This window comes from Abramis brama (assembly GCF_963993115.1).
Source record: "Abramis brama genome assembly, chromosome: 3".
Taxonomy (NCBI): domain Eukaryota; kingdom Metazoa; phylum Chordata; class Actinopteri; order Cypriniformes; family Leuciscidae; genus Abramis; species Abramis brama.
Window position 1 is genome coordinate 55,274,394 of NC_139965.1, and position 21,710 is coordinate 55,296,103.

A 21,710-nucleotide genomic window follows, 5' to 3' on the forward strand; every position below is an offset into this window, starting at 1 on the left:
TAAAAACTTTTAAAAATAAACTGTAGCCAGTGATACTGTCTCCTGGCAGAAGGTGCAAACCAGGACAACCGTCTGTACAACACACAGCGGTGTGTCCTAAAGGGACAGCGGAGAACAAAACGGCAAAGACTGTTGTAGACCACATCAATGGAATGCAAACAAGAAGCAGTAGTGTTCTGATAAATAATATCGGCATAGTCCAAAATAGGCAGGAGCAGCTGTAAGACTATTCTTTTCCTGACCAGAAAATTAAAACAGTTAACAGATTGATAAAGTATTTTAAGACGAGAGTTGAGTTTGTTTGTCATTGCTTGTACATGAGTTTTAAAAGATAAATCAGTTTCCAGCCAAGCACCAAGATATTTAAAGGTCTCAGTTGACTCTAAAGGAGAGGAGTCGAGAAAACAAAGTTTAAGGTTGTTTTCACCTATATCCAAGGCTTTTCTATGGAACAATAAAGAGTAGGACTTTGATTTATTAAGGAGAAGTTTATTAGCCAATAGCCACTTATGATATATGCATATGATGCGCTCTGTGCTATCGTGTCTCTGGACCGGAGCAAACCGTGTGCGCTGTTCACGTGACACTAACATTAAACCAGACATTGCCCCAATGGAAAGCATATTTACACTGTCTGAATCCCATATAGTGCACTAAGTGTCATTCACCATATAGAGAATAGTAAATGTGTGAACAAGTGACCGATTTTAGCCCCAGCTTTAGAATCTATTTATAATGTAGGAGGCGGGACGCTTTACACTCTAGAGAGCTTTTGATTGGACAGAAAATCTGATGAGAAGCTGAAGTGCAGAGTGATCAAAATCTTCTAAATGCGAATTTTGTCATTGTTTTGGAGCAAACTATCTTGCAGATAACAGTAAGGCTAAAATATTCACACTAAAAGCCAAAAAACTTCCATTTTGATGGGGACTTTAAGTGTCCTCATGAATAATTCAGTACCGGAAGTACAGGACGAGAGGTGTCTATGAATAATAAGTAGCGCCGCCCCCTTATGTTTATTGATTGGGTTTATTTGACAGCCGTGAGCTTCAGTCCCACTATGGCGTCTCATCAAATCAGGATGGGCTTTTTCTACCGCCTCCTGTACTGGAATTTATCACTCGCCAGTGGCTTTTCTACATCTGGATTTATGTGCTGAAAAACGTCAAATGTAGGCGAAATGAAGGACGAGAAAAGCACAGCGCGGTCGCTCCTCCAGAGTGCCGACACGGAGCGGAGAAATGCAGCTGATGTGGAGGATGGCCGGGCGGGCAGAGGAGCAGCGCTGAACCCGGCGCTGCATGACCGAGCCACCGCACCGACAGCCCGAGCAGGGACAGGAATACGCGTTTTAAAGGTACCAGCTCCAGCTCTATTTAGGTCGCAGCATTATTGCTGTTAGGCACCAGGGCCAAAGTACGCGTGAATCCGTGAACTGCATCAGCAATTATCTCTATAACACTTTCACACGCCGCCGTGGCTCAAAACCTAGCGAGCTCCCTGCCTAGACAGCATCATAGGCGCGTTATCTGTGAGCTGAGCGGGCATCCTATGATGCCCAGTGTTGCTGTCTATCTAGGCGGTTCACTAGGTTTTGTGGGACAGCCTGTGATAATAGATGTTCTGGATTAGTAATGCCATGTCGGTTTATAGAGAACGTTATCACTTGATGTTTTATTGGCTGTATCAGAATAGTTTCTGTATAACGCCTGTAACCTGTTAGGGGGCGTTCACAGACACACACACACACACACACAGGGCGCTTTTTGTAATTGCTACTATCTCGGTGTATATACACCTGCGTCAGATGGAAGAGTTTGGTCTGTTTTTCAGCAAATCGCGCCCTGACTGTTGCGTTGACAAATGTCAACTGAAAACTAGTCTAGTTCTACTTAACCTAAACGCGTATTGAGTATGGCAAGCTGGTTTATCATGCATTTCTTAAAACTAGCCTATCTGACAAAACTCTGATTGACTCAGTGAAGATTTTGTTGATTGACCATCAGCCTACTGCCCTTTTGAGAAATAAGTGTGCGTAAATGAATTGAATGTGTACTTAAAAATGAACTGTTATTGCAAATAATATTGATGAAATAAAAGACCACTTAAGTGTAGGCTACTTTAATAGAGTGCACTTTCATGACTATGTTTTTTAGTAACTATTAAAAGTGTATGTCTCATAAATGACGGAATTTTCCAATAAATGGCGAAAAGTGATTAAAAAAAAAGAGGCAATGTCTCATTTTGTTACAATCAGAAAAAGGCTAAACGTTTACAAATATTATAAACACTATAAAAAGCTATTTTAGTTTCCCTCACTCCACAACAAATCCTTTAAATTTAACGGTAAGTTACTCAGAACAGAACAAGAATGAAAAATATAAGTAACGTTAGCTATGTCAAGCCAAAACGAATTAATTTTAGCGAAACAGAAACCGGCGTTGGGCTCACAAAGCCTCTCTCATTCAGCATTTTTCCATATTCGCGATGTATTTGGATAATAAATTATTATTTATTATGTATAGGCTTTGTTGGCTACTTCACTCGCGTTCCAGTATCGACGGAAAACACCATCCTTCACATGCACAGAAAATGCATTTCGGGCAGTTTCAATCCAATCAAGAGTTTCTCGATCGAATTAGAAAAGGTTTAAACCACCACTTACAATTGGAATGAAATTTGAATCAGATTTGGTCATTAATTACGATTGACGTGGTTACATGTGACCTTTTTTATTCTGACTGTGATAGTCCGATTACTATCGGATTATTAGGGTCCATGTAAACTACTGACACTCATCCATTCTAATTTAATTTCATTCTAATTTAACATAATATTGTCGGTTAACAAGCAGTTAACAGTCAGGAAAGAAATGCAAAATGAACATCCCTAATTGATATATTTTAATGGTATCATTTTAAGTCTTATAGTTTAATAGAATAAAAAAACTTTAATAATTACTGAAGTGGAGAGAGATTTTTTGTAAAGATGTTTATTATTATTATTATTAAGTATAACGATGTAGGACAAAATAATCCTTATCCCAGTATGATTTTGGGGTTAAATCGATTTTATTTTTTTATTTTTTAAATAACAGCTGATCACCTGAAAACTTAATATATATATATATATATATATATATATATATATATATATATATATATGTTACCACTTTATTTTACAGTGTCCTTGTTACATTACATGTACTTACCATAGTAATAAAAATAAATTATGCATAATTATGCAATAACCCTCAACCAAATCCTAATCCTACCCTAACCCAATGCAAGTACATGTAGTTAATTATTGTAACTCAGTACTTAAATATATAATTACACTGTAACAATGACACCATAAAATAAAGTGTAACCTAAAATATTAATCACTAGGCTATTGGATTACTTAGCAGTGATAAAAAAAAACACATTAAATAGACAGTTATTTTAATTAAATATCAAAACACTATTTATTATTATTATTCCTATGTTTGACAGAAGAGATAATGTCTTACAGGTTTGGAATAACTGGTATTAAATAATAAATAATAATAATAATAATAATAATAATGGTGGTTATTATTATTATTATTATTATTATTGCACATAAATCAATAAATAAACAACATAGTTTTATTATTATCAATAATAATAATTATTATACATTATTATAATTATAATAATAAATTATTTTAATAATCATTACAAATAAATCAATAAAAATGTATAATTATTGTTATTATTATTATTACATTTGACAGAAGAAAGTCATACAGGTTTAGAACAACTGGTTAAATAATAATAATAATAATAATAGTAATTATTCTTATTATTAATTATAATAATCATTACAAATAAATCAATACAAATAAATAAACAAAAAATATAATTGTTATTATGTTACTCAATAATAAAATAATAATAATAATAATAATAATTATTATTATTATTACAAAGAAATCAATAAAAATCAATAAACATAACATAATTTCATCATCTTCTTCTATGTATTATTATCATTATTATTTTAACCGGTTGCTCCAAACCTGTATGACTTTCTTTCTTCTGTGGAACACAGAACACAGTTTTGTTTTGTCCTTGCATTGAAAGGTTCAGTGTTGTTTTGCACACCCTGTGCTGCTAAAGTTAGTGCTCACTTAAATTAAGTGAAAATGATTTCACCAGGCTGACTAATGGCACGGCGTCTCCGAAATAATCTCGACTCGCACATCCCTCCAGGGCGTTTGTGCCCTGGGTAAATATTTGGGCTGCCGTAGTTCTCTGCAACTGAAAACAAAACCTGATGTCTCTCAGACAGGCTCTGTGTTACAGGGTGGAGTCCCGACAGCCACCAACTTGTGGTTACCAAGGGATGGTTTCCAATGACTGATTTGTGCTCTAAAACACTTTATTTGGCCTTATTTCTAGAAGGGCGTAATTTCATAGACACAAGCAGCATCTAATCAAGACTCTCTTCCACAGCGTAACATGAAGAGGAATGGCAGTCGAGGCTGCGTGACCCGGAAGACGCGGTTCGGCTCTCGCGAGCGGGACTGGCTGAAGGGTGACGCTCATCGAGGGTGTGTGTGCCTCTACGGGGCCTCGGAGCCTCAGCCTCCACCGTCGGGCCCCCAGACCTCCACCACCCCTCAGCCAGACCTGAAGCTGGTGCTGTGCTCCACCAACACCACCGCTGAAGAGCTGTGTGCTCAGAGAGACGTGCAGGGTCTCTACCTGCAGCTGCACGGGGACTTAATCAGGTAACACACACACGGTCATTTTCTGGCTAGACGTGGTCTCATCTCGATAATGATCCTTATCAGGCTCGCGCTGTGGAACAGTCAGGCCAGACACAGAGTTCAGGGGCTTTATCTGAAATGACAATGTGAATATCACAGGCTCATTGTTTACAAATCACTGGCGACATGAGTTGTAGGATTAGTAATTTATTTGCTCCTCTTGATATTATAAATGTTAATGATCCTCCAAAATAACGTCGTTATGATGAACCTGTTTGTCTTATCTCAGGGTTCAACATTAAGGATAATGGAAGGATGAGAGAGCTAGGGTCTTAAAGGGATAGCTCACCCAAAATTTAAAAATCTGTGTTCTGTGGAACTTAAAAGAAGATATTTTGAAGAATGTTGGTTACCAGACAGTTTCTGGTCTCCATTTTCTTCCATAGTATTTTTTTTTTTTTTCATACTATGGAAGTCAACGGGGACTAGTCTCAGCCTCAGACGTCATGCTCATGGACCGCTGGCTGAATGTCTGATGCACTTAAAGGGATACTTCACCTGTGGAAAGATGAATGTGTATTTAAAATGGGTCATTTATGTAGTAGAAATGTGAAATTATTTTTGAATTTGGAGCCTTCTAGACTGAGAAAAGCCAGAAAATTTATTTTTGTCTCATGTGGATGAAAGACAACAACTAGAATGCACTTGCTTCGCTGCCCTAGGAGGCCACTCCCAAGCCACGCCTACCGGTTAGAGAGCGCGCAGTTAAACAACAAGACTAGGCTACTAGTGAGTCTCCGTGATGAGTCTGCCCGGGATTTCGAGATCGGCCAAAATGTCCGGGATTCAGCTTTTGCGTTGTACAGTCGCCATTCATTATGTTTACTGTGGCGAGCAGGACGAGGCTAGGGCCGCGGGAGAACGGTGCAAGGCCGGTGGCGTGATTACTGAGACCGGTCTCGTATCTCTCACGGAGGAGCGGGAATTTTCTTAGCAATGTTGAAACGCACATCAACCGATCACTTGTTTAGCGTTCATGTAAACACTACATTCAGATTCACCAATCGGAATGAATTCAGTTAGATTGAAACAAAAGGTGTGCGTGTAAACAATGAATGGCGACCGCAGAAAGCAAAAGCCGAATCCCGGACATTTTGGACGATCTCGACGGCCGGACATGTCCGGGAAAAAGAGGATGTATGGTAACCCCCACTACTCAGCTTTCTCCACAGAACAAGAGCCTGTTAGCTTAGCTTCCAATAAAAGATGGCTGACACTGTTTGTACATTCTGTGAGTGAGATAATGTTCGCGGCATACTCTTTAAAATACGTCCAAGAGTTTTACACACCGGTCTGTTATTTGTAGGGACATCAACGTTACATTTTCACACCTCTAAACATTACGAGGAACAAAACGAACTGTGATTGGTTGCTTTACATGTTAGTCAGATGGGTTGCATTCTTCAACAGAAGAATGTAATTTATACAGGTTTAGAACAACTTGAGGATGAGTAAATGATGATAGCATTTTTATTTTTGGGTGAACTATCCCATTAAGGCCCTTTCACACCAAGACGATAACTAACTCACAATATTGTTCTGTTTATTCGCTTTAAATGCCCGATTTAAACTCTTTAATTGGCTGTCAATGTTTTTATTGTTGATCAGCTGGATAAAAATCGCTCTGAAAGTGATTCCAACGATATAATTTTCTCTGTAATTACAAATATATTTAAATACATGACATACAAGTTCTAATAGAAATGATTTTCAAGTATATGTTTAGTTCACTATAAATGCTTGTCAGTACATTCAGCAGTGAACTTTAACCATATTTCAAAGACAATGAATTAAATAATAATGTATATTATTAAATAATTATGTAATTACATATATAGATGCACTGAAGTCCTACTTAAGTGGGTCAAAAAACTCATGCCAAAAAAGGCATGTATATGAAAGCTACTTAAATGTCCTAATTGAACTAAGGTTTAATATAAACCCTGTCTACCAGGCCTAAATTTCATATAAATTTAAACTATAATACTATTCATTTAAATGAAATCAACAATTAAAGGTATAGCGGAGGATCTTTCCGAATTTTAGATAAGACCCGCCCTCTCCACTTTTTGAAAAGTTTGATTGAGTCACCAGAATGATTGACAATTAGGAGGACCAATAGTATAGGCATTCCACCCGGAAGTAAAAAAATCCTCCGCTATACCTTTAAGTGTCCACAAACGTTTCATTCTTACTTTAGTACTGTATATTCTTTTAAAGTATACCCATCATAAGTGCTCTTTTTAAAATTGTACTTTTCACCTTCCACAAGGTTATGTCTTCATTGTTCATAAATATTTGTTTTTGTGCCATACATTGCAGACTTAAACATTTGGTTTCCTGTGACGATTTAATTTCCTGTGACGATGTTGTTGTTAATAGATCTAGCTGACTAACACAGATGAGGTTTGTGGAAAAAAGACGTTAGAACATGGAAATTATAATTAAAAATTATAAACAAATGACCATTATGTCATAGTTAAGTGTGAGTGAGAATTTATAGCTATCATGGGGTGACATCATAACTGCATTTCAGATTGAAATCCTAATAAGTTGTTTGATTTTTTTTGTAAAGATAAAGAATTTAAATAACATTTTAAAAATGTACATTTTTCAGTGAAAATATCAATAAGCCAACTGATGTAATGAAAAGGTCATGACATATTGACAGGAAGAGGAAGATCTGTGACATTTGATGTTCAGTGTCTGGTTTTAAAGGATGTGCTCTGTCAGTTTTTAAAAATGGCAATTTACTTTATTTTTTACATTGATTCACAAGAGACATAAATAGAAAGTACAGCATGATGTTTTACTTTCTATTTATGTCTTGCTGATGGTTTATTTTTGAAGCCTGACTCACCTCTGTGTTTATGGAATAGTAACAGTGAAAATATTAGGGATGCACTGAAATAAAAATTCTGGGTCGAAACAAAAACCAAAAATTAAGAATGCGCTTGGCCGAAAACGAAACCCAAAAGAAATAATCAATTAATAATTAATTCATTAATTAATTAAACTTATTTAATCATCAACACTCAAATAGCTAAAACTGAGTAGTACAAACATTTAAGTTGCACAGAAGGCAGTTCTGTTTCATTCTTACTGACCGCCAGAGGCAGTGTAAACACTATGGATTATCGCAGCGCCAGCTAGATAGGTCGAGAGAATATACCAAGAAAGTCACGTGGCGTGACGTATGCTGAGCCCTGGAGGTTTATAGGCTACAGTAGCTCAGCACTCTACCTCTTTCGCTTTCTCGCCTGGTTGAGATAGGTTGTATTGGTTGAGTGATTATTCGCGCTGTCAAGTGCAGCTTATAAGAGCAGCGAGATTCGTCCTCACAAGCTGTGACAGCGCGCGTCTACGCCATTTCAAGGATTTGGATTAAATTAACAGCGCTTGGTGAGTTTTGTTTTCTATTTGAGTTTATATTGCTTTGTCGGTAACACTGTGCCTCTCGGTGCAATCCGGTGGCTTGTGTTTTCCGCGCCTATGAGTTAACGGTCTCCCGTTGACAGATCTACTCATATTTTTTGTTCCTCGGTTCAATCCGCTGGCCATTTTAGACACTTTCTCTTTTTCGTGAGATATTTGTTGGTATTACCTGTCGGTTCACCCGAGGTAATAGTTTTATTTTATTATTATTGTTTTTTCATCCCGCTTAACTTAACCTTACGGTGCTATCCGAGGGTGTTATTAGCGAGTAACTATGGCTCACAGCTCGATCGCCACTGGTTTCCCACTGACTTGTAAGCTGTGCCCTAATAATCTTCTCCCGGATGACGGTCATGACATCTGCCCGTCGTGTTTGGGTGTTCAACATCTGCGAGAGGCTCTCACGGACCCGTGCATGCACTGCAGCCTTTTGCCTATGTCGGAACGACGGCTCCGTCTTGCCGAATTAGACCCTAATTCAACAGTGAAACTTGGGCAGTTATATGTAGCCCCTCCGCGCACTCGGAAGCGCAGGGCGTCGGCGGCGGCTGGTGCTCCCCTCCCATCTAAGAAGGCCAAATCGCGAGGTGATGAACAGTCACATGTTGAGAAAAGTTCACTTTCTGTGACGGTGTCGTCGCTTTCTTCAGAGATGGCAGAGCTGAAACGCCTGCTTCACTCGCTTCAGCCTGTCACATCTGCTACACCTGTGAAGATGACACAGGAGGATGAGAATTTTCAGAATCAGGGAGCTGGGGAAGAGTCTCTTGATTCGCCTTGTTTTTCTCATCGTTCAGAGTTTGATGTGCTTTCTACAAGTGCTTCAGATTCCTTTTTTCACGATCATGGGGTTACTATGGATGTTGCTGCACAACCATCACCTCAGGCTGTTTTCACTGGTTACCCAGCAGCGGAGGGGTCTAGTGGGGGGTCAGTTCAGTCGTCTGGACAAGCCCGGTCCTCCTCCGATGATACTTTGGCTGTGCTTCGAATGGCAGTTGCCCGTCTAGGACTTGATGAGTCACCTGTCCAATCTGCCCAAACAAATGTGTTTTTCAGACAGACCACAGCTGCAACTTCTTTTGCCATGCCACCATGTAAGGATTTTGTGGCTGAATTCTCAAATGCTCTCACTGGTTCTGGTCCGCCTAAGCGGCGCTCAAAGATTGCTCGAACGCTAGCATCTATGGCTGAAGCAGATTCTATCGGGGTGGGTCTTGCTCCGGAAATAGAGCAGCCTGTGGCAGCTTTGGTGGTGTCTCCTGATGAGGTTCTACGAGGGAATGTGCAATGTCCCAGTGCGCAATGCGGTCGTACAGATTCCTTGCTAAAAAAGGCATATGAATCTGTTGCCTACATTACTCGAGCAGAAAACACAATCTGCCAGTTACTTCTTGCTGCCACCAGTACGCTGGAACCTGCAAATGCGGATCCCTCTATTTCACAATTTCTGCAAACTGCTCTGTTGGCAACAGGCCATGTGACCCGCGAGCTGGGTAGTCTTACAGCCACGCTTCTGGCAGGCCGCCGCCAAGTGTGGCTTGCCCAAGCACGACTACCGGAGGACTGTAAGAAAACCTTGAGAGATCTTCCATTTGTTCCCGGGCATCTTTTTGGTCCAAATGTTCCGGAACTATTGGAAAAGAGGGTAAAGCTGTCTGAAGCCACTCGTCAACTGACACAGGTGCAGCGCAACCCTACCTTTAGGATGCCAGCGGTTCAGGCCCGACATCACTATGCTACATCGGAGCAACGTTTCCGCCGACACGCTACACCTCAGTCACAGCCCCCTCAAAGACCTTGTGTTCCTGAAGATGCAAGAGTTTTTCGCCCACCTCATCGACGGTTTCCAGGAGGACCCCGTCAGCGTCCCCCCGCGAACACTAAAAATCGCACACATAAAGCCTGAGACAGTCAGGCCGGCGGTCGATCGTTTTTCAATAGAACAGCTGGAGTACTGGAGATCCAACACAGCGGACCCCTGGGTGTTGGCGACTCTGAGCAGGGGATATACTCTACAGTTTTGACGCCGGCCTCCCAGATTTTCAAGAATTGTTCCTACGATTGTCAGAGACACGGTTCGCGCAGTGGCTCTCTCTCTGGAAATTTGTTCACTGTTAGAGAAGGGAGCCATAGAAAAAGTTCATCCCCTCGTTCAGGGAGACGGGTTCTATTCAACATATTTTCTTGTTCCGAAGAAGGACGGTGGTTTCCGCCCAATTCTCGATTTGAGGCTTCTGAATTTGTTCCTGAAGGTCCTTCCTTTTCGAATGCTGCGCACAGCCGATGTTCTTCGGTCTGTGACTGCAGACGATTGGTTTGTAAGTGTCAACCTGAAAGATGCATACTTTCACGTCCCAATTGCTGTACATCACAGAAAGTTTCTGCGTTTCAGTTTCCTGAATCAAGCTTACCAGTTCAAAGTGCTACCCTTCGGCCTTTCCCTTGCTCCTCGCGTCTTCACAAGGTGTGTGAGCGCAGCTCTGTCTCCTCTTTGGATGAGAGGTATGCGTATTCTTCCTTATTTGGACGACTGGCTTCTCTGTGCCCCAACAGAGCAGCAGGCTGTACAAGACTCCAGACTGCTTTTGAGACGTGCAGAAGCTGGGGTTTTCTGTGAGCGAGAAAAAGAGCCGTCTGATTCCATCACAGACCACTACGTTCATAGGAATGACCCTGAATTCCTGTTTAATGTCTGCCTCCCTGTCTCAGGAACGTGTGATGAACATTCTGCAACTTTTGGCTCGCTTTCGCCCGGGGGTGTCTTTGCAGTACGAGGTGGTCCTACGACTGATAGGGATGTTAACAGCGACTACAGTGGTGATCCCCCTGGGTTTACTCCACCTCAGACCACTCCAGTTATGGAACAACAGTTTGCGGCTAGATCCCACCAGGCATCGCCATCGACTGGTTATAATTTCTCACCGTTGCATATGTGCGTTGAGGCGGTGGAGACAGTTAGAGTTTCTGAAGGCAGGAGTGCCTCTGGGTGTTGTTCCCTCTCGTCGGGAGTTGGTCACAACAGACGCTTCCCTCACAGGATGGGGGGCAACGTGGAATCGGAGGGGTATTTGCGGGCGCTGGACACCGATCCAGGCCACAGAACATATCAACCTGCTGGAACTAAGAGCAGTGTTCTTGGCTCTAAAGTACTTCATGCCGGTTCTGGCAGGCCGCCATGTTCTCGTTCGGTCTGACAATACCTCAACAGTGTTCCATCTGAACCACCAGGGCGGCACGAGATCCCGCAGGTCTCTACGGCTGACTCACGAGATCCTGACATGGTGTCAGCCACAACTCGCTTCACTGAGGGCAGCTCATATTCCAGGAGCGTGCAACCAGACAGCGGATGCTCTTTCCAGGGATCAGGTACATCCAGGGGAATGGAGGCTTCATCCAGATGTAGTGCAGGAGATCTGGCTACGATTTGGAAGAGCAGAGGTGGATCTTTTTGCTTCAGAGATGACCACCCACTGCCGATTATGGTTCGCAAGGACAGAAGTGTCCAGCCCCCTGGGCCAGGATACGTTGTCTCACGAATGGCCGAACTGCCTGCTATATGCGTTTCCACCTATCCCTCTGTTATGGGAGACGTTGCACAGGATCTCCCTGCGCAAGCACAGAGTGTTACTTGTGGCACCACGGTGGCCAGCCAGACCATGGTTTCCTTTGTTGCTGAGACTTCTGACAGGAAATCCATGGAAGCTTCCCCCCAGGAAGGACCTCCTCTCCCAGCTGGAGGCCAGTGTCTGGCACCCGGACCCGGCTCGTCTGCAGCTTTGGGTCTGGCCATTGGGCTAAATCCTTCCCTGGAGCGTTGTGACCCTGCTGTTATTCACACCATCTCTAATGCTAGGGCTCCTTCCACACGACAGATTTACGCTTCCCGTTGGAAGCTTTTTTCTGCATGGTGTGAGGAACAGGGGCTCGATCCTGCAACATGTGACATTCCAAGTATCTTAAGCTTTCTTCAACGTTTACTGGAGGAAGGAAAAGCAGCTTCCACGTTGAAAGTGTACGAAACGAGTCAGTGAGTTGCACGCGCTGTCTGTTAGCGAACTGTGCTTGTGCTGGTTACCGGATGACTCCGGGGTGGTTCTACGACCCAAACCTTCTTTTCTTCCGAAGGTCCTTCTTCCTCAGTTCATAAATCAGCACATTGAACTGGCCTCTTTTCAGACTTCTTCAGGGTCTGATTCAAGTGCCCAACTTTTGTGTCCTGTTCGTGCCTTGAAGTGTTATGTGAACTCTACTGTTCAATTTAGACAGTCAGACCAATTGTTTGTCTGCTATGGTGGTGTGAAGAAAGTTGCTCCAGTGTCGAAGCAGAGGTTGTCGAACTGGAGCCCATCTTCATGGGCTGTTTTTAGAGGAGTTTCCCTGGTGGATATCTGCACTGCTGCTACCTGGACTTCTCCATGCACGTTTGCCCGGTTTTATAAGGTCAACGTTGCTGCTCATCATGCCGTTAGTTCTGCGGTTCTTCTGGAGCAGCCTTAATTTCATCAGGTGGATGGCATTCCTCATGACTATGTTGGTATGTGTCATCCATAGTGTTTACACTGCCTCTGGCGGTCAGTAAGAATGAAACAGAACGCTAGTTACGCATGTAACTGTGGTTCTGTGAATTCTGGATGACCGCCAGAGTTCTCAGTCACTCGGAATGCGCGAGAAAGGCGTACCGAGGTAGAGTGCTGAGCTACTGTAGCCTATAAACCTCCAGGGCTCAGCATACGTCACGCCACGTGACTTTGTTGGTATATTCTCTCGACCTATCTAGCTGGCGCTGCGATAATCCATAGTGTTTACACTGCCTCTGGCGGTCATCCAGAATTCACAGAACCACAGTTACATGCGTAACTAGCGTTTTTATATCAACATAATTGTTTGTCTCACATAGCCAGATCTATATAGTCTATAGTCTCAAGTATACTTTATAATTAAATTATCATAACAGTGTAATGTTAATAACCTTGTCTGTCGACATGATGCCGGTGAATTGTAGAGCTGGTGCAAACACATCCACATCGCTACGATCAGATGCTTTCTTAACTGCTGCTTTCTCACCACTTTTTTCTTTTTTTTCTTGAGAGGAAAGCGAGCAGCACATATTTACATATTCATCTAAACGTTGCTCTCAGTAGCGTGGACGGCGTCAGGATGTTCGTTAATAGTGTGTCGCTGCAAAGGTATTTGCAACTTCTTTTTACTTCTAAGCGGAAAACGAAAAATAACTTTGCCATGAGTATATCAGGTAATTGAATCGCGAACAAACTCTCTACTATGTTATATGTGTGCACGAGCGGTACGTTTCTGGCTGCAGTTCACTTAACGGCCACCGGTGTCGCTAAAAACAAGGGTTTCTGTATTCTACATATAGCCCTTTTAATTTATTTCATTAATTATGATTGTAACCAAAAACACGCTTGTTTGTAGTTCCGATAGTTTTACTGTACTATGCTGCTAATAATTCAGTCGTATCGCACATTCACAGAAAATACTTTCAGAAAAACTTCCACGTTGAAACATGAGGTGGATATGTGTACTCCTGAAAGTTTTAAATGTGGATCTTTTAGACGGATTTATTTGTTTATATTCTGCCCTCATGAATATAAACAATCTCCTCGAAACCAATAGCTATTAGCAAGTCATGTTTTCCCGTTCCTAGAAAAAGCAGAGATTTTCAAAGGGACCGTTCACCCAAAAATGAACATTCTCGACATAATTTACTTTCTTGTGCACAATACGAGTGAAGATATTGAAGAATGTTGGTAACCAAACAGTTTTGGTGACCACTGACTTCCCTTATGGACAAAACAACAGACATTTTTCCACATCCACAGAACAAAGAACGTCATACAGGGTTAAAAGTTTTCATTTTAGTGTGAACTATCCCTAATGAACTAAAATCTGGATTTCCAAATTTTGAAACCCCCCCCCTAAAGGCCTGTTCACACCAAGAATAATAACTACAACGATATCTGTGCTCGATCTCTTTCTGCGTTTTTCGCATCCGTAGCAAGCTTTTTGAGAGGTGTTTTGACAATTCAGAGCCACTGAATGATGAATACAGAAAAGCGCACACGAAAATTTCGGACTCAGTGTGCAAGGACCTTTAACCCGAAATTATGAACATTAGCAATAGCGGTTTTGCAAGATAACAGCAAAACAAAGGAATATACATGCGTTTGCAACACTCCCCGCGCTCTCGAGGCGGGTTTGTGCTTTCCTCAGAGTGCGTGTCGTCTGTAGTGTCTCTGGTGGTTTTTAAGGTGTGCCTGACAAAGAGAGAGAAGCAAGTCATGCTTTCCCCTCTCTCTGCCCTCCTGAGAATGACTGGGCTACGGCTGAGATGACTGAAATCACATCATTTCGCAGGAAGCAGTCCAGCCCTGAGCCGAGGTAAAGCCAGGCAGCTAAGCTGAATTAGCTGTGAGGAGGCTGCACATTAGGGCAGCTCACAGGGACATCTGCTGATGTGTGTGTGTGTGTGTGTGTGTGCTTTCTACTCAGGTCTGCTATTTATTTCACTTCAGGTAAGCAGCAAGAAAGCATTAAATCTCTAAAGTGTCCTTGTCAGCTGCACTCTGCCTCTAAAAGCAAAGAGCAAAGGTGAATCGGACTTCAGCGTGAAGGTGCGGGGCCTCAGACGGACCCCTGCTCTGCTTTAACACGAGGACATCTGATAGGTCTGTTGGCAAGCATGTGGGTCAGAGCAGCTGCATTCTGGTAGTGCCAGGCTATGGGTCGCGGATTTGCACTGTCCGCTGGTTTGTCTGCTTCGGAGCAACGAGGAGCCGTTAACTGGATTAGAACGGTGGAATGAGATGACGATTTAATCAGGGAGAGAAAGGTGGCGGCGCTGCGCAATTGGACGATTATGGGGCTTGGACAGTGAATTACTGTTATTGGAAACCTCATTAAAAATGGGGTGTTGTGGCTTTAAGGTCATCTACATGCAATTATACTTCTTTTATTTCATTTAAAATCACACCTTCTCTTCCAGGAAAATTGACCAAAAAATATTGAAGACTTATTGGTTGTGTACAAAACATTATTGGCTTGGACTGCAAATTCCTGATTATATTTTCAATTTTCAATTTTTTTATTTTTTTTTAAGCTCCAGTTTCACTGTACTTGTTTGTAGGGCTGCGCAATTTGTAATGTGAGTTAATGCATTAAAGGAACCGTATGTAAGATTGTGGCCAAAACTGGTACTGCAATCACTTTCAAATTACTGTGTAGCGGTGTATCCCCTCCCCCCTGACTCTAGGTTGCCAGATAGGCTGCAGGATCCAGCAGGAACGTAGGCTGCTACAAGGAGCTTTCAACTAGAGCAGAGCTGGCAACCCGGATGCCGAAACACTACTGACTTCGTGATTGGTAGATAGGTGGAGGGTGGGGCATCAGGCCAAAACACAACATGACAACATCAACATCAGTTGAGGGCTGCAACTTCACTTTTAAATGACAATATCCTGGCCGGACTACTGTTGTCAGTGATATAAGTATTTGAATTGAACATGATTTCTTAATGTCTAGTGACATATCAGGGCCATTTTATGATTAATTGAAATACATTTCTTACATACGGTTCCTTTAACTAAGGGGGTGTTTACGCAACACCATTTTCAACCAAACACTGAAAACTTTTTATGTGTTTTGGCCGTTCGTTTACACGACAGCGCCGTTTCAGGGGTCTGAAAACGCAAACTTTTGAAAATGGGTTTCGAAGTGTATGTTTTTGAAAAAGATACCGTTATCGTCTCACGGTAAACTACAAAAACGGTAATTTGTGAAATCGTAACATCATGCGCATGCGTATTACGTGTTGAGTCTATATATGCGTAGTTTCTTTACAAAGTGACATCGCCATCTACTGGCCTGGCAGCAGAATACAGCATTTTTAGTCGTTTTCTCAGCGGGGGATCGTTTTGACAACGTTGTCGTCTATACAAGAAACTTTTCAAAAACGCAAAGGAAAAACTTCCATTTTTAGTACGTCGTTGTCATGTAAACATACCCTAATGTTAAATAATGAGACCTTATTGTTAAGTGAAACCATTTTATTTAACAGGATCAGAGCGTTGGAATGAGATGACGATTTAATCAGGGAGAGAAAGGCGGCGGCGCTGCGAAAGGTGGACGAATATGAGGCCAGACAGTTTTAATAAAAAGCAGGATGCCGTCACATCACGAACAGATCATCGAAACAGATCAGCAGACTGATTGTTTGCTTTGTTTAAAGGGAATATTGTCAGACGCCATGAGCTTGGTGTTCTTTCACTTCAGCGCTTTAATGAATGTTGAGATATTGAGTTGGACTAGACGTGATCCCTCTGGATTGGGATATATTATCTGTCTGCCGGGCTGGGAAAACACCCAGCTCTGAGGGAGAGTCACTGCTGGAGGATGTTAGGATAGAGTCTGATCTTAAATCGAAACACCTGTGTGTTATCACGCTTGTTAAGAGCTAGGATACTTGCACTGGGTCGTGTGTTGGCCCACATGGATTTTGCACACTTTTTTTTCTCATCACCGATATTCAATACTTGCGTACTACTTAGTGAATATTGTGCCATAAACATTATATACCACCTGTGAAACCATTTACATATAATGTGTACCAGTCTGTCCATATTTGGAAACCTCAGCAAAGATGGGGTTTTGTGGCTTTAAAGGGATAGTTCACCCAAAAATGAAAATTCTGTCATTAATTACTCACCCTCATGCCGTTCCAAACCCGTAAGACTTCCGTTAATCTTCAGAACACAAATCAAGATCTTTCTGATGAAATCTGAGATCTTTCTGTCCCTCCATTGACAGCTATGCAACTACCACTTTGACACTTAAAAAAGTTCATAAAGAGATCGTAAAACTAGTCCATATGAATTGAGTGGTTTAGTCTTTTAATTTAATTCAGATTTTAATTTTAATTGAGCTTTCTTTTCACTTGTGATCAATTTAATGCGTCCTTGCTGAATAAAAGTATTAATATTCTTTAAAAAAATAATAAACGTACTGACACCAAACTTCTGAACGGTAGTGTATGTATGTCTGAAGTTTATTTGAGTTTATGCCACTTTATGTTTTCGAACACTGTATTTTAGTGTGTTCTCATGTCTGACTAGCATCTCCTCCTGTTTGCAGGAGGCTGGACCCCTCCGAGCGTCCTCTTCAGATGGTCTATGAATACCTGACTGCTATGGGCTATGAAGACCCGCTCCGTGTCCAGCAGGAAGCCGCCAACTCGGACCTCAGCTGCATGATCCGCTTCTACAGTGGTGAGTTGTGGGCCGGTTTCAGCCTGAACACTGGCACTGCTAGCTCTGTTGACCGGGCCAAAATCCCAAAGCTATGTGAACAGTTTGCTGGCTTTACAGAGCAAACTCTTTAAGTCCACCCGAGCCGTCGTGTTTTTTTTTTAGCCGTCGTATCCGCGTGAGAGGGATGCTCGTGTACCGTTTCTGCCTGCCATTCTCAGTGCGAATACTACTCTAAGGGCTCAAATCTGTGTTTTCATATACAACCCTTTTCCCTATTCTCTCTTTGGTTTGACAGCTTTGAAATGAATAATGGGCTGTTTTCTCATGTTAGGCATCAGTGTGTGTCAACATCAGTGCTGAGGGGATTCTAGCTCTTTCTCTACAGTCACACAAAGGATGCCAATTATGCTTTTGTTCCAGTATCCATCATGTACAAACCTATTTCTGATGATGTGATAGGTTGTTTGAGGTTGCAGAGCAAGATTGAAAAAAGCATCAGCAAAATGTGTTTTTCCTCCTTCTAGTTCTTATAAAAAAAAGTACTGTGTACACAATGCAGTAGCTTTGGCATGAAATCATAACAACACGCACCATGGCATGTCCAAAACAGTCCAGATATATATATATAACAGTCCATTGTAATACCATCATACTTTTTTTTACTTTTTTTTTTTTTACTGCCAATCTCTGTCAAGAATGAAAACCTGAGTAACAACTCAATACAAATACAAAACTACTGTTGCAGTTTACCTCTATATTTATTTACCTCTATTATTTTTCTCTATAATTACACACACACACCATAATTACACGCGTTTATGTCAATGTATATCAATACCAAATATTGATGCACCTCTTGATGGAAATAAATGGTATGTTATTTCCATCAAAGGTGCATACATTTTTGATCAAGATCTTGTATTGACAATGCAAGAGTCCAGCACTCTGTAAAGTCTCCTTCAGCACATCCCAAAGACTTTCAATGAATTTAAGGTCTAGAGGGGCCAATTCATGTGTGAATATGATTCTTTATGCTCCCTCCCAACCATTTTTTCACAATTTGAGCCTGATAAATCTTGACATTGTCATCCTTGACTGGAGTATGACCATGATGTGACTTAACACATTTAACATGCTAGAAACATAATAATCACTGCAATAATGATCCAATCGCAGACTCTTAAGCATTTGGCTATTTAAATCCAAACGGCAACCTTTTTTTTTGGCTGGGCAGTGTATATGTATGTGTGTGTTTGTATTTATATGACAAGAGGAGCAAAGACAGACACAATGGGTGTGGCGTCAAGCCTCGGATAGGCTTCGGAAAAGTTTTTAATTCTGTTTATATGTCTATGTGGTGTTAATATGCTTTAAGACAAACCATGTACAAATGCACAAGTCAAAACAATTGCTGAGTATTTTCTTCTTAAAACTGCAGTGAACCAAAGACGGTCTCAAAAACGCGGTTTGAAATCGCTGGTGTTTCTGACGTCACAAACTACCTTGTAACCACGAGTGGATCTCTGAGCTGGTGTGAGTGAGTGGAGGCGGGGCTCATTTCCATATTCATTGAACCGCGTATATTAAATGAGGCAAGGGTGTAGAGTTACATTCAAGCTATTTTAAGGCATGTAGAATTTTAGGATAGGAATTGTAAAAAACTTTTAAATATATATCATTTTGGTGATCAAAGATGAGTTTTAAGGGATACAACTATTGACTACTGGGGGACTTTAACAAAAATAAAACGTAATGTCCAAAAAGGGAATGAAGTGTCCAAATAAACAGGGGATGTGTTGCCTTTGTCGTGCCGGGGTATCGTGAAGGAGGGGCAGTGTTCAGTACGGATGGGTCTAGGTAAGGGGTTGGGGTCCGGTGGCCACACGCGCTCCCCTCTCTGGTCCTGGGCACGAGGGGTAGTGGCTTGTCCTCCGCAGCTCATCTTGCCTGAGGCCGCGACGAGAAGGAGTGGTGACCCGGCATCCTAACCTGTTGGCCAAAACCTGTGCTTCCCATCTGGACCACGTGTCCGGCGACTCAGTCCATAAGGCGGTCTTCCCATAAGGGAATCCCTCCATGCTTCCCTTCCTGGACCCTCGAGGACACCAGCATGCATGCACTGGGAAAAGAGACCGGTCTCTCGAGGAGCGGCACACTCCGTTTCTGTCAGGAACACTATCGTCAAATACGATTGACAATTAGCATACAGTTTGGATTGGTGATGTGGTTCTGTTCAGGGCAAGCCTGGCATGGATAAGAGCAGGAAGAGCAGCAATAACCCCCCTTAGGGTAAACAGAACAGAACAACATAAATGTATTGCAGATATCATTAATTAAATATTTTAATGTAGAACATATTTCGAGAATTTAGTCTGATTCAAGGGGAATCAGAATGCCATATCCTGACTGGACGAGAGGAGGAGCTGGGGATGGAGGAGGGAATTAGCTCCTGAGAAACGTGATAGTTGCTGATAATACTGAAGGAGTTTATATGTATGGATGCTCTGATAGGTGTCATATTCCTATAGATAGATGTGGATCAGCTGAGAGTCATCTGATGCGAGCTTGACTAACGGGACCTGCCAGAACTGACGCTACGCTTGATATTTAACAGCGGCGATGAGGAGGCTCCATTAGATTCAGGTGTGCCTCATCACACGCTGCCGGTCCTGGTTATGACCGCTCCCCTCCTCTCTCTCACACCTACTCCTTACCTTCATATATACAGTAAATAACATTGGTTCAGATACTGTACCTAACCTTGCGCATGAGCTGTAATAATAATCGTGCGTATTATTATGTGCATTACATAATGGAAAGCGTTATAAAAATCGAAATGAAAATTCCTTGCATATGGAATGTGTCCTCCATAATGTCCTTCCTGAGTGTATTTAAGCAGGGGCTGTTAGACGCAGACTCTCTCTGGGCCTGAGTAACCCACGGCTCCCCTTGGTCTGGGGCAGTGAGTAAATGCCCATCTGTCAGGGCCGCCGAGGAACGGAGACATACCATTTCTCATCCTCAGGTCCTGTCAGGGCCGTAGTGGTGAGGTACAGTCCTGCACGTCCGCCTGATATATAGCCACGGAGACTGAACAGATGACCTGCATCCTCCTCATTTGTACACTGTGACTCCGGGGACAGGTGAGACTAGCGGAATAGAGTTCTGTGTGTTCACTGTCCTAAACCCTCCAAACAACCTTCCCTACATCTCAGAGGTGAGGAGGATGATCAATATCGTATAGTTTTATAATAGTACTTTATCACAATGTTGCATTGTCTACTGATGCCACATATTGATTTTTACTTGTTTATTTTACATGGCAAGGCTTTACAGTTTCATGGGTATAACAAATTGCACTGCGTTTGAAATGACGTTTTTTGTTCTCATGTGAGAATAAATGAAAATCTATTTGTGATCATGATCATGTTAGCATCCACTCACATTGTGTCTCATTCAGTAAAATTATTATTATTATTATTATTTAATACAAATATTTAGAGCTTCATAATTCACAGACCCTATTATTGTTACCCATGATCAGGCCCAGATGGATTTTATGGATGCGTTTTATGCGCTGATTAGGTTGAAAATCTGTGGAAATGTGGTGCAGTTTAGATTTAAACATTGTTAAATGTGGTAAATAAATACAGCTAAGAGTATTTCAGTGTTATTGATGGCTAAAGCATTATGAAATTAACTAAAATATTTTACAAACAACCATGCGAAGGTCAGGTTATGACAGACGCTGGTTATTTGATCTCAACATGGCGGCCTCCATGATATAACAAATAGAACAAATGTGAGTTTACAGCATTTTTATGAAAAGTACTTTATTTCTTTAGGTGTAAAACAATTATGTGGATATGATATTCTTTGTGTTTAAGTGTATTGATTGTGCACTTGTAGTGTACTTCAAATCTTAAGTAAATTAAAAAAAACTACTTGCAGATAATATAATATTAAAACTTAATAAAAATTAGATATTTAAATAATAATTAGAACTAAGACTTTCATGACTGTTTCTTAACACATTTAAATACTTTTTTTAAAGTGTTATGGTCCTTGCACACTTCTGAGTCTGAAATGCGCGTCCGAAATTTTCGCATGTTAAAAATAAATGTTTAAACTTTAAAACCGAAACTTTCGTCCGTCATAAAAAAAAATCGGATCTGGTTTGATTTTCTGCGTTTTTCACATCCGTAGCAAGCATT

The 21,710-nt window shown here is 41.5% G+C and overlaps 1 protein-coding gene across 1 annotated transcript in view; it reads left to right on the forward strand.

The window, feature by feature from the left end:
- The window catches only part of phlpp2 (PH domain and leucine rich repeat protein phosphatase 2), a 74,385-nt gene that overhangs the window by 1,587 nt on the left and 51,088 nt on the right, over nt 1-21,710 (forward strand). The window contains exons 2-4 of the mRNA XM_084109199.1: nt 1,041-1,357; nt 4,479-4,756; nt 17,381-17,514. Coding sequence (XP_083965325.1) covers nt 1,181-1,357; nt 4,479-4,756; nt 17,381-17,514 — 589 coding nt within the window. The 5' untranslated portion in view covers nt 1,041-1,180. The remainder of the gene's footprint in view (nt 1-1,040; nt 1,358-4,478; nt 4,757-17,380; nt 17,515-21,710) is intronic.